Below are 13,299 nucleotides of genomic sequence, written 5' to 3'. Positions count from 1 at the left end.
CCCTAAGAATATCTTCTGTCGCTTTGTGAAAGGATCAAGGCATGGTTTCCTTTGACTTTTAGTCTGTCAGGTGTGGCCGCTTAAGGACAGGAATGCGCAAGTTGGCTCTGGTGAGAGCTTCATTGGGAGGGGAAAGTTGTGCCACCATCTGAATTAAGCCCGCGCCAGGGAACCTGAAGTGCACGTGAGGCTCACTGTCCCCGCTGGTGACAGGCTTCCACCGGTCTCCTTGTGGAGGCGATTAGCAGTTGAACACATTTGCAAGTACAGCGTGCAGTTTTGTGAGTCACACAATACCATTTCTTTTCCTGGCACCCTTGACTTTGTACTGTGTAAATATCTTCAGTTGTCTCATAACCTGCTTTCCTTTCTTTAATTCCTGTTGGAAGGTGACTTTTATGTGGTCAGTTCCCTTGTCTCCATTTTTCGTGTGTTGCTTTTGGCCCGTGATAACTTCCTTATTTTATGTTTTGTTTTCTAGCTTAACATCGTTTCAGAATCTTGCACGGTCCCTTTTTACTATGGGGATTGTTATCTGATAAAAATCCCAATTCACTTCTTTCTGTTCCCTTTTTGTTCTTCTTTGTAGGCTAAGAAATGGCATTTCAAAAGGCAGTAAAAGGGACTATTCTTGTTGGAGGTGGCGCGCTTGCAAGTGTCCTCGGCCTCTCTCAATTTGCTCATTACAGAAGGAAGCAAGTAAGTAATTATGCATGTATTGATTATACTCTGAAACTTGTATCCGTTAAAGAACTGCACATGGGGCGTGTGTTTGTTAACGGTTTGTTTAGAAAGTACTGTCTTGACTTGATCTGACAGACACTAATTTGGAATACAACCTTAAATGATCCTTGACAACTGTGTGTATCATTTTTTTAAAAGTAAACTTCTTTATCAGAGAGCGTTGTATTATTTAGCTTCGATTTTGGCTCTCTGGTTTTAAAAGAGTGCCTCATTTCCAAAGGCCACGGTTTTGTTCATTTAGACTTTCCTTGTCCAGTTCATCCAAATGTCTGGATACCTTCTGTGTTCCTGCCAAAAGTTTGTCTTATTAGAAGGCAGGCAGGCGGGCATCTGAGACAGGAAATGGAAAAGGGTCTATACAAAAGGCCCAACGTTGAATCTTGGCTTTATTTCTTAAAGGTTTACTTACTTATGTAGCATTACTTTATACTGGGTCACATATTTAATGGGAGGGAAGGCCATGAAATGAGATTGCTCTGAAGTTTCCGAATAATTTAAAGTGCTCAGTTTATTTTCGTTTTATTTTTTTTTCCCCTTTGTACTACAACTACGCCAAATGGATGCCAGGAAATGATTTTGGGGACTGGTTTTGTTCTTTTTTCGGCTTGAAATGCTGGCAGCCGCCTCAGTAGTTAGGATTACTAGTCTCCTGTTCTCCCTTCCCCACGTCTCTAGGGCATCTTATGATACCAGCTTGGTGGTGTAGTCCTAACTCCAAGATGGAGATAAAGGAATTTGGGAAGCTGTTTGCAGCTGGACTATCTATTAACTACTCATTTTGTACATTTTTGTGAGAGCCTTTATGCCATGGCTTGTCTTGCACTTGGTTTTTGCTTTGTGCTCTGAGGCAGTACAACCAGCCACGTTGCTTGGAAATCCCAGGTCCTGAGTGAGAATTACTACTTTATTTCTTTCTTTATTTAAAGATTTTATTTATTTATTTGACACAGAGAGAGAGACAGCGAGAGAGGGAACACAAGCAAGGGGAGCGGGAGAGGGAGAAGCAGGCTCCCCACTGAGCGGGGAGCCCGACGTGGGGCTTGATCCCAGGACCCTGGGACCATGACCTGAGCCGAAGGCAGACGCTTAACGACTGAGCCACCCAGGTGCCCCGAGAAATATTACTATAAAAACACATATTGGGAAGAATTAATTTGCTGGCTTATAGTTAAAAAAAAGGGGGGGGGGGCTCATTTTTAGTGCTTCTTCCTAAAGACAGAGGGGATTGAATAGGTTGTGTTAGTCTTTTTCATTCTTACCTGTGAGCATGTTGCGCTTATGGTTTCCCGAGGTGGATATCTTGCAGGTCTTCATTGACTGACTTACTCTGAAGCGCAGCCTCACTCATGGGTCATGCTGGATGCACTATTCCTTTAAAAATATTGCCTTGGTTGCTTCAAAGTCAGTGTGAAAAGATGCTGCTCCTGCTGAGGCTATTTCAGAAGCGCAGTTCGGTTTGGGACATGGACCTTCATGGATTAGGTTACTTCTGCCATCTTTCCCAGGGCAGGGCTGTCCGAAATGACACCGACAAATGCCGGTGCCAAAGGTCACAATATCTAATATGATGAGTTGTTGCTAAATTTGTACATGGTTTATGTCTGTTAACCACAGCAAGCATGTTCTACTTCAGAGTTTATAAGTTAACTTTGTACTTAGGTTATACTGTTTCATTTATTTGTTTGATTTTTCTTTAATCTCACAGAATAAACAGTTGATACTGTAATCAATCACATTAGGGGTGAATTTTAGTCAGTAAAATCAAGGCAAAACAAGGATCTACTGATTTCTGGGTCATTTTGCCCAGACCTGCCACATCCTGACCACCCTAATAGCCAAATGAAATGGATACCAGCAGTTTCAAGTCATTTATAATTTTAATCTGACAAGTTCTTTTGAGAAAAATCACCATGGGCATATTCAATCAATGAGTTTGCATAAGACATTCATCCAAGCGTGTGCATTCTTTTGTGGTGATTCCTGTCCCTTAAAGCCACTTCCTTGAGCATTTTTTGGGTAGCAGGTTGGGATGTAGCCATAGGGATTAGCAAAAAAGAGAGAAGGGAGGTGAGGGGAGAGAGGAGATGACTCATTTGAGTCATTGACATAAAATGACCAGAAGCCTCAGCTGTCCTCTCTCAGAAAATATCTGCCAATCAGAGCCATTCTGGGGGACTTCTCAATGGTCAAGAAAAATCTGCCCCTTGATACCCATTATTTGGCTACGTTTTGTAGAAGCTGTGTCCTTAAATGTGACTAGGCATGCTCCATTTTTTAGCAGAGCAATGCTTAACGTATTGGCTTGTGTTGTTTTTTTTTTTTTCCAGTTTTCTAAGATGATTCTAACCGATAAACTGTCCTCCTCTGAGAATAAGTTGGTGTCGAAAGTCCAAGATACTGACGTATTAAAAAGCCATCTGTCGAGTTCAAGTTCAGGCACATTTTGCTGGCATTCCTGCCCTTGCAGCTCTGTCTCCCCTGGCTCCTAGCTTGTGCTCATTTGATATTCTGAGCACAAAGCTTCCTTCCTAAAGTACAGGCTGGGATTGTATTCTAAATACGAACGGCTTGATTCTAAAAGTTGGTCAACTGTTGAAGCTCTTCTGACAGAAAAGATAGTGCTACGTGTAAGTGTTTAGGTGCCAGGTCAACTCACACAAAACCTTTTAAATCAATTCTACAGTTTTAAAACAGCTTGTATTTGCAAGGGGGATAATGAAGGAATGCTATTATATATCCATTTTTTTGATTAAACAGAAAACACTATGAAATCAAAAAAGATACTGTTCACTTACCGTTTGTTTACCCAGTTGCTTGAATAAAAGCTATTGTAGGTGAGGAGATAGAGACAGTTGTGGAGACCCTAGCATTTCTGGAGACAGGTTGGGGGTTAGAGGTAATAACATGATTGTTTGGTCTCACGTCATAGTGTGGCTTTCCCTCATACAAGTATACTATTAAAATTTATATTTTGTTTTTCAGTGATCAGTAGTGTCCATTGTTGACCCAGGGAAAGCATAGAGATTTTTTTTCTTTTAAGATAAATTGATCAGAGTTAGAAGGGATGGCCTAAGGAGATATCATTATTATTATTATTATTTTCTTTTGGAGCTGGAGCAACCTAAATTTTCCTATTACAATGAGGAAGCTGATGAAGAGATGAATATTGGCTGACTTTTTTTTGACTGTGTCCACCTGGAGGACAGGAGGTTTGTGACCACAAATAACATCATTTTCCAGGCTCCCTTCAGTGATGCATGTAGGCTTTTTTTGAGTGGTCTTGGAGAGGCTTCCTATTCATTTCATGTTCCTCCTTTTATTTCCTCACCCACAAGTAGGTGATTTAAGTGTCCACAAAGTCTTCTTGATTTTCCTCTCCCCAGACCAGCTATATGCCAAGGGCCAGGAGGCTGAGTAGAAGCTAGAATCACAGTGGGTATATACCACTGTCTTAAATCCCACGAGGAATGTGGCAAACAAACACCTCTGGAGTGGTGTGCAGATTTTTGAGAGCAGGTTATTGATCATTCACTATTTAGTATAGGTCAGTTTAATAATAATTTTAATTGGAAGGGACTTGGAGGATATCTGGTCTTCCTCTCCGGACAAGATACTCTTCTAGTGATTCCCTCATTTCTAGTGAAAGAGAAGTGTCACTTCATGTGAGAGTCTCCTTTTCTAATTTCAAGTTGATGAGAACAGAGTGGATGGAGAGGGGAGTTTAAATTAGGAGAGAGAGTCTTGGGTACTTTCAGAGCCAGTAAACCTTAGTGAGGAGCAGAATTGGAGAGTGTTAAAGCCAGGGCTGCATGAGAGTTCCTCAGGTAGGTGGGAAGAATATGGGTGGCTGGGGAGAATGGGGACAAAAACAGGGTGGGGTGCAAAGATTTGACTGAGGGTTGCCCCAGGCTTTTGTCTTTCATCATAGACCAAAGGCATTTTTTGAAACTTTTTTTTTTTAAACTCAATGTTTATCTCATACCTTCTAGGTCTAACTGGAAACACTGGTGTGATAGTGTGGGCTGCTTTTTAACCCCAGGGGTGTGGTTGATGTAACAAAGATCTATTTAGGTCTGAGGGTGGGCCCTCTCATGTAACACATGCTCGGTTTGTTTCTTCCATTACCCACTCTGAACGTGTAGTGGGCTTTGTGAGCCAAATCTGAGGTGAGGCCTGAAAACCACTGAGAGCTTTCTCAAAGCCCGGATATGAAAATTTTCTTTTTTTTTTTATGTACCTTACGAAGGCAGGGAATGAGCTTCAGGGTATGGAAAGCAAGGTCTCTTTTCAGTTTGAGGAGTGATTGTATTGGAATCAGGGAATTCAGAGATTCAGTAAGAATCTGTGATCACAGTACTTGACACAAAGCAGGTCTTTAGTGTCTAGGACTCTCCCTTCCCCTGATATAGGATGTGAACATTTGAAATAGACCTAGTCTTTTTTTTTTTTTTTTTTTTTTTTTTATTCATGAGAGACAGAGCGAGAGAGAAAGGCAGAGGGAGAAGCAGGCTCCCAAGGAGCAGGGAGCCTGATGCGGGACTCGATCCCAGGACCCTGAGATCATGACCTGAGCCGAAGGCAGACGCTTAATCATCTGAGCCACCCAGGCGCCCATGAAATAGACCTAGTCTTGTTAGGCATAATAAGAATGCCATAGCACCAGATTTCTTTACATAGTGGAGCTTTTGGTTGGCATAATGTGGCTTGTATTAACTGCCGGACAGAGAAACTGGTAGAGGATAGAGAAACATGAAGTTCAGATGAATATCTTTTGAAATAAAAATCATAAGCAAATGCTGGTGAAGAATGTGGAGCCACAGGTACCCTCATTTATTGCTGGTGAGAACACAAAATGGTACAGCTACTCTGGAACACAGTGGGGCAGTTTCTTATAAAACTAAACATATTCTTACCATATGATCCAGCAATCACTCTCACTGGTGCTTCCCCAAAAGACTTGAAAACTATGTTCACACAAAAATCTGCACAGGCATATTTATAACAGCTTTATGCATAATTGCTAAAACTTGGAAGCAACCAAGATGTCTTTCAGTAGGTGAACGGATAAATAAACTGTGGTGCATCCAGACAATGGACTATTATTCAGTGCTAAAAAGAAATGAGCTATCATGCCATGAAGGGACATGGAAAGAAAAAATGATAGTGGAATAACTCCACTATGGGTTCTCCAAAACTACTGGAGACAGAAAAAGGATCAGTGGTTACCTGGGGTGTGTGGGGGGTGAATAGGCAGAACATAGAGGATTTTAGGGCAATGAAACCACTCTGTATGATATTATAATAATGTATCTGCATTATTATGCATTTGTCCAACCCCATAAAATGTACAACAGCAAGAGTGAACTCTCAAGTAAACTATTGACATTATAATGTGTCAGTGTAGGTTCATTCTTTTTTTTTTTTTTTTTTTTTATAGGTTCATTCTTGGTAAAAAATATGCCATTCTGGTGAATGATGTTGACAAAGGACATGTATGTGTGAGGGCAGGAGGGATATGGAAAACCCCTGGATCTTTCTCTCAGTTTTGTTATAAACCTAAAACTGCTGGGGAAAAAAAAGCCTTTAAAATGTACAAATACACAGATAGAACTTGCGTAGCACTTAGGACATGACGCCAATTAAGAAGTTTTAAATTCTAAAAATTCCATGCCCACATGACTTTTCAGTAGTATCTTTGATTGGATGTAACTATTTAATTTTTGAACATGCTTAATATCTTTAGGAATTTAACCTCAATTACAAATATTCTTCTGGTTCCTAAGCTAAAGGGTATCTGTGAGGTTAAAATCATGTAAGTCTTCCTGAGCACTGATGTAGCTGAAATTATTACACGACATGTCTGCTTTATGTTTACCAGATTGCTTTTAACTTGGTGAGTCAATTCCAGCCATCAGACTTGTTTGTTCTAAGTAAATAATCTTCCATCTCCAGAAGCATTTTTCATAGGTCCATAAACAGCCTTTTTCTTTAAAAAAATATGAAGTTCTGGAATAGCAACTGTTCTTAAACAGTCTTCGTTTTTGTTGATGCTGATGTTTAGGTGGGGTACTATCATGTTAGATACTGTATGAAGAATGCATATTCAGGAGGAGAGAAGCGACTAGTGGTTAAGTAACAGGCTTCTTGGTCCCACCTGCCTGCTTGAAGAGCTATTGATTTCAACATTATGTCAGATATAAAGGTAGAAATGTCTCTGCACTATGGTTTAGTGGGGCTTGTGTTTGGTGATCTGTCCTGTTGGAGCTTTGTATGTATGGATTTAATTTTCTGTAAATGATGGGTCTTATCCACCAGGGGAGGATTCTGAACTGTGTATGGACTGTATGCAGGGTAGGGGAGTTGTGAATCTTGGGTTGTAATGCTAAACATATCCCATAGTTCTGTATTAATTTGAGCATACTAATTGGTGTAATAAACAACCCCCAGAGCTCACTGGGTTATGACCATAAAGGTTTATTTCTTGCTCACAATACAGTTCAGTGAGGATAGGTGGGGGACCTGTTTCTTGCAATCACTGAGGGATTTCTGTCTCTTTATTCCAGTGGCTCTGCCATATTATAGGGCTTTTTGACCCACCGGATCATTTCCAGCCAACTCTCAGGGAGGGTGGGAAATGCAACCCAGCATTGTTCTCTGGAGGGAGAGAAAAAGTTTTAAGCATCCAGCCATTACATCTGCGTCCTGACTTTAGTTTCTAATCCACTTGACAAAGGAGCTGCATTTCTTTTGGTGAGAGTTTTATTGTTAGAGTTTATGCCAAAAACTATACCATTCACTTGCCTGTCTTATGTAGAACCCTGCGCATAGATTCCTGGAAGAACTGTTTTTCTCCTAGAAACACAACTAAATATGTTGGGGCTGTGTCTGATATCTAAAGCTTGATGAGGATTCTGAATACACTATATTTTCCATAAGGCCAGTTTGAACTATTCTTAACTACTCTATATGGTTAACTGTTTCTTCAGAGGCATGCTTCATCAAAGCACTAAAATTATGCCGACAGAGCTGGAAATGTTCTTTGAAGAGCATCCTATCATCTTCCTTATAATTTTGGTTTTTATTTAACACTTAGCTCCCAAAGTGGGGCCATGGCAATATCTTTGAGTTATAACTCACATCAGGCCTTCGAGGAGTTTGTGATGCTATTTTATTGCTGGCATACAAAATCAGCGAGGTTAACTGTACTGCTAGAGGTCACACAGTGAGTCAACGACTGAGCTATGATTAGCGTTGACAGCTGGTGAGCTTCTAGGCTGTTGCTAACTGAGCAACATTGACATTCATTCTCATTTGACTTTGCATTTCATTTTCAACTATTTATTCATTTTGAGGCCTCTTTAAGAAACTTTTTAGGGATATTGTGGGACTGAGCAAACTTTCTATAAATGCTTTGGGGAGAGTCCTTTAGCTCCCTTCCCTTCTCCTCATTTTTCAGCTTAATAGTTAAATTACGTTTATGTTCGGAAGGCTTCCTGTAGGTAGAGTTTTGGCAAATTAAGAAGAAAATAGATGTGTTAAGTTAGGCAATGTTAATTTTACTTACTTCCTTTATTTTGTAATTTGTGGTTTTTCAACAAAGAACTTCTGAGATCTAATTATATGCTTGTGAGTACGAATAGAAACGTTATAAAAAAGTATGTATTTGAAGAAATAATTCTCAGAGAAATGGAAAGTGTGCATCATAAATTTGACCCAGAGCTATTTTGAACATCAAGTTAAAATGTAGCCGAGGGCCATCTGGATTGTCAAGCTGGGAAATGATCATTTGGCTCATGGGGTCAGCATTTTATTTACCTGCAAGGGATGGGAAAAGGGTGAACCCCCTGTATCCACTTCCAGATGTATGTGTTGGGGAAGTTTTTAAGGAAGAGTTGTATTTCATGGAACTTGACTGCCCAGGTGGCTGGCCATAGGCTGGCCACCGTCCCAAACACTTCTGAGTTCACTGATGGTCATCAACAGCTCACTGCACTGCTGGTGTCAGAGAGGCTGATGGATTGAGGGGCCAGGTAACCTACATGTAGAGGCAAAGAGAGCCTAGCACAGCTGAGGTCATGGGATGTGGAGTCAAACCTGGGATCAAATTGTGATTCTCTCAGTTACTTGCATAAGGAATAACTGAACTCACTTTCCCCAGTGGTCAAAGAATGCCTCCATTCTGTGGTAATGATGAGACCGATAGGAGCTAGTTCATTAGAGTGTGGGGACCAGTAGCAGCCCAGCAGGCCCCAGTGCCATTTCTTCCCTCTCTGGCCTCCCTGAGCTCAGGCTTCCTCTCCAGATCCTCTAGTTCTCGGCAGGCTATTGCAATTGAAGAGCAATATCAAGTTGAGACACCTCCAAATATATCGTTTCTGAAATATTTATTTGAAAACCAATAAAACATATCCCCCAAACCTCAGATCATGTAGTCAATTATGATGTGAGCTTATCTGAAGTAGATTCAGACAGAGCCAAAGGATTTTCCCTCCTTTTGAGCTATAAAAAAGGTTTACAATTTAATAGTTTGGATATATCATGATTGCTAGTAAGAGAGCTTCTCTGTGATTTCTCAAATGAATCACAGCCACATAAAGGCTGGATAGCACCTTCAAGGTGAACTGGGGCACTGATCTCAGTCACCCCAGAAGGAGGGACTTGTTTTCTCTTCTCTGGTCCCCAATGGAGATGATAGTCTACCCATTAGCAACTGTTCCTACAGAGTCATTGTAAGTCCCTCACCGAGGATGTTCACAGTGAGAAATGTTGCTTACTGCCATGTAAGTACAAGATAAAACATCATTGTTTAGAATCACGAAGTGATTCAGGAGGTGAGGGCCATTAAAACATGTTAAGATTCACTGTAAAGAGATGCAGGTTGCGTCTTCTTTCTAGGAAAATACAAATATTGTTGGTCTTTTTCAGTGACAACAAAACGCAAAGCAATTTCCCTGAAATATAACAGTTCCATTAGCAATATGTGATTGAATCACATAATATGGGAGAGAGTGAGAGTGATAGTTACAGTACAAAGTGATTTGCATGAAACCCTACTTTATACTCCAATTATTAATGTACATGATTACAGGACAACCAGGTTATTAATTGCCTGTGGTCTTTAAATATGCACTTCTTTCAGAAATAGACACTAATTATTAGATCTTGTTTTCGGTCTCACCTGAAGTTGCAAATGTCTAGGATTTTTTTTTTTTTTTTTTTTTTTTTAATTTGCAAGTCTAATGGTGCACAGACATAGTAAAACTGATCTGATTCTGAACCCTGTTCTGTTCTCTGGGATATAAACTCTCAAAGATTATGAACTTGGCTTTCAGCTTCCTGTAGGTGTTCACAGGTACTAGTCTCTTGACAAAAACTACGTGTTTACTATCAGAATTCTGGAGGAATTTTATCTTTTTAAAAAGTCGATGAACATTTGCTTACAAGTTTAAAAAAATGCCTACTTCCCCAAAGACCATCATAATTTAATATCAGAAATAACAACATCAACATCTTGTGGCTTTAATGGCCGAATCATAGTATTGGGCTTGTCTTGTCTCTAGGCCAGAGTCAGCAAACTTCTCTGCCTGCAGGGGCTACACTGGGTGAGATAAAAGCCTGAAACCAGTGAGTGAGAGCCCTGGACTAAAAAGACCGCACAATCCCTGCCCGAGGGCAGCAGCAGCTGTGTACTTGCCACAGATTCATCTCAGAAATCATCGTTCTATGAAATATAGCAACTTTTAAGTATTGGAATATGTAACTCGTGTTTTCAAGAAAGTAGTCTGCTGCGCAAAGAAATACATTAGGATGACTTCTGGTTTTAGCACATGCTGTTCCTACTTCCTTTCCTGTCTTGTTACCTATCTAATGCCTCTTAGTCTTTCTTGACTTGATGTAGCTATAATTTCCAGGAAATCTGGATGAGCCGTGCCTCCTGTGGCTCTTGTAGCCTCCTCTCTATCTTAAATCTTCCTGTTAAGCGATATTATGATTGACCGATTATCTTTTTGTTTTGTCCTCCAATCTACAGACTTCCCGAGGACCTCTAATACATATCGATTGGATGAGTAAGTGACTGTGGGTCAGGTGTCTTGTCAGGACACATGAGTTTTGGTCTCGCAGATGATTTAGGGCATGTTGCCATTCCAAGGTTTCTCCCAGAATCTCTGGGTCAGTCTTTTAATGGGGCTTATCTCCCGGATTCCTGCATAATCAAACTGCCTGCAAAAAGAGCTGGTCTGAGAAGATTTGGAGCACAAATAGCTCTGTTCTTTTTTTTTTTTTTAAAGATTTTTATTTATTTATCTGAGAGAGAGAATGGGAGACAGAGAGCATGAGAGGGGGAGGATCAGAGGGAGAAGCAGACTCCCCGCCGAGCAGGGAGCCCGATGCGGGACTCGATCCCGGGACTCCAGGATCATGACCTGAGCCGAAGGCAGTTGCTTAACCAACTGAGCCACCCAGGCGCCCCCAAATAGCTCTGTTCTTAAAGCACATTGTTACTTACCACCACTGTTTTATTCTAGCTGCTTTTCTCTTCTTTATTTGCCATCAGCCAACATATTCTAGGGAAGGTAGAGTGCAGATGTGTTTTTGAGACTCAAAGCCATATGAAGCCATATGAGTCTCTCTCTTGTCATAATTATAAGTAGGGCCTTAGGCTGTGTTTACTGCCTCTAAAATAAACTTGGTGCTTAGCTTCTCAGTTGCAACACTTCCCCAGCTTTTATGGGAAAAAATATAAACAAAAATAAAATGTTGTTTTAAATGTAGTGTCAGAAATTAAATAAATTACCCTCAATAGTGCTGTATCTTTTAAAAAATTTTTTTTGGAAGAACTTTTCAGGAAAGCATCCTCCACAACAAAACCATACTAAAAAACCAAAAACTTTCTGCGTTTGGTTACTGGTGATCTCTCATCCTATTCTAACTGATAAGTCTGTCTCCTTATTTTTTCCTCACATTATATATCGTCTGTGTGGTGTAGCAATATAAAACTTAGTCTGTGGGCAGGCTGTGCAGGTGCAGGTCTCAGCTCTTCCATGTACGAGCTGCATTAATCATGGGCCATTACTTAGCTTTCGTTTGTCTCAGTTACTTCTGTAAAATGGAGAACAATAGTACTCAATTCATGGGGTTATTGTGAGGATTAAATTAGTAGAAAAAAGTAAAATGTTTATAGTAGTACCTGACACATAAATACTATATACATATTTGCTTTTTTTTTTAAATTGAAGAATAATTGACATATAGCATTGTATTAGTTTCAGGTGTACAACGTAGTGATTCAGTATTTATATACATTACCAAATGGTCACCCCAGTAAGTCTAATTACCATCCATCACCATACAAAGTTGTTACAATATTATTGATTGTATTCCCTGTGCTGTACATTGCATCCCTGTGTCTTATTTATTTCATAACTGGAAGATCAAACCTCTTAACCCCTTCATCCCTTTTTGCCCATCTCTCCCAAACCCGTACCCTCTGGCAACCATCAGTTCATTTTCTGTATCTTGGAGTCTTTTTCCATTTTGTTTGTTCGTTTGTTTTGTTTTTTTAATTCATATAGTATTTGTCTTTGACTTATTTCACTTAGCATGGTATCCTCAAGGTCCATCTATTTTGTCACAAATGGTAAGATTTCTTCTTTCTCTATGGCTGAGTAGATATATATATATATATATATATATAATATATAGCTACATTATATATATATATAATGGAATAGCTCACACACACACAAACATGTACACACCCCACATCTTTGTTATCCATTCAACTAATGTTTTCATTTTCTTCAGATGAATACCCAGAAGTGGAAATGCTGGATCATATGATATCTCTATTTTTTAATTATTTGAAGAACCTCCTTACTGTTTTCCAATTTATATTCCCACCAGCAGTGTATGAGGGCTCCCTTTTATCCACATCCTTGCCAACACTTGGTATTTCTTGTATTTAAAAAAAAAAATTATGTATTTATTTATTCTTTTATTTATTTATTTTGGAGGGGGGGCAGCTCAAAGGGAGAGGGAGAGAGAGAATTTTAAGCAGGCTCCACACCCGGTGTGGAACCTGATTCAGGGCTCGATCTCACAACCCTGAGATCATGACCTGAGCCAAAATCAGGAGTCAGATACTTAACTGACAGAGCCACCCAGGTGCATTAACACCTTTATTTGTTTTTTTAAAGAAAGCTCCATGCCGGCGATGGAGCCAGGTGTGAGGCTTGAACTCACAACCTTGCGATCAAGACCTGATCTGAAATCAGTAGTCAGACGCTTAACCAATTGAGCTATACAGGTGCCCCCTATTTTTTGATACTAGCCATTCTGACAAGTATCACATGATATCTCATTGTGGTTTTGATTTGCATTCCCCAGACGGTTAGTAATGTTGTGCATCTTTTCATGTGCCTGTTGGCTATCAACACATGTCTGCTTACTTTTTTTTTAATTTTTATTTTTTTAAAGATTTTATTTATTTATTTGAGACAGAGAGAATGAGAGAGACAGAGAGCACATGAGGGGGGGAGGGTCAGAGGGAGAAGC

At 40.0% G+C, this 13,299-nt stretch overlaps 1 protein-coding gene across 1 annotated transcript in view; it reads left to right on the top strand.

Moving 5' to 3' along the window:
* Positions 1 to 13,299, top strand: part of GPD2 (glycerol-3-phosphate dehydrogenase 2) — a 139,898-nt gene that overhangs the window by 38,255 nt on the left and 88,344 nt on the right. The window contains exon 2 of the mRNA XM_035007998.1: positions 590 to 699. Coding sequence (XP_034863889.1) covers positions 598 to 699 — 102 coding nt within the window. The 5' untranslated portion in view covers positions 590 to 597. The remainder of the gene's footprint in view (positions 1 to 589; positions 700 to 13,299) is intronic.

Source organism: Mirounga leonina, unplaced genomic scaffold, assembly GCF_011800145.1.
Source record: "Mirounga leonina isolate KUSES-001 unplaced genomic scaffold, KU_Mleo_1.0 Mir_151, whole genome shotgun sequence".
NCBI classification, from domain to species: domain Eukaryota; kingdom Metazoa; phylum Chordata; class Mammalia; order Carnivora; family Phocidae; genus Mirounga; species Mirounga leonina.
Note: the sequence above shows the minus strand (reverse complement) of the source record. Positions and strands in the feature narration are given on the sequence as shown.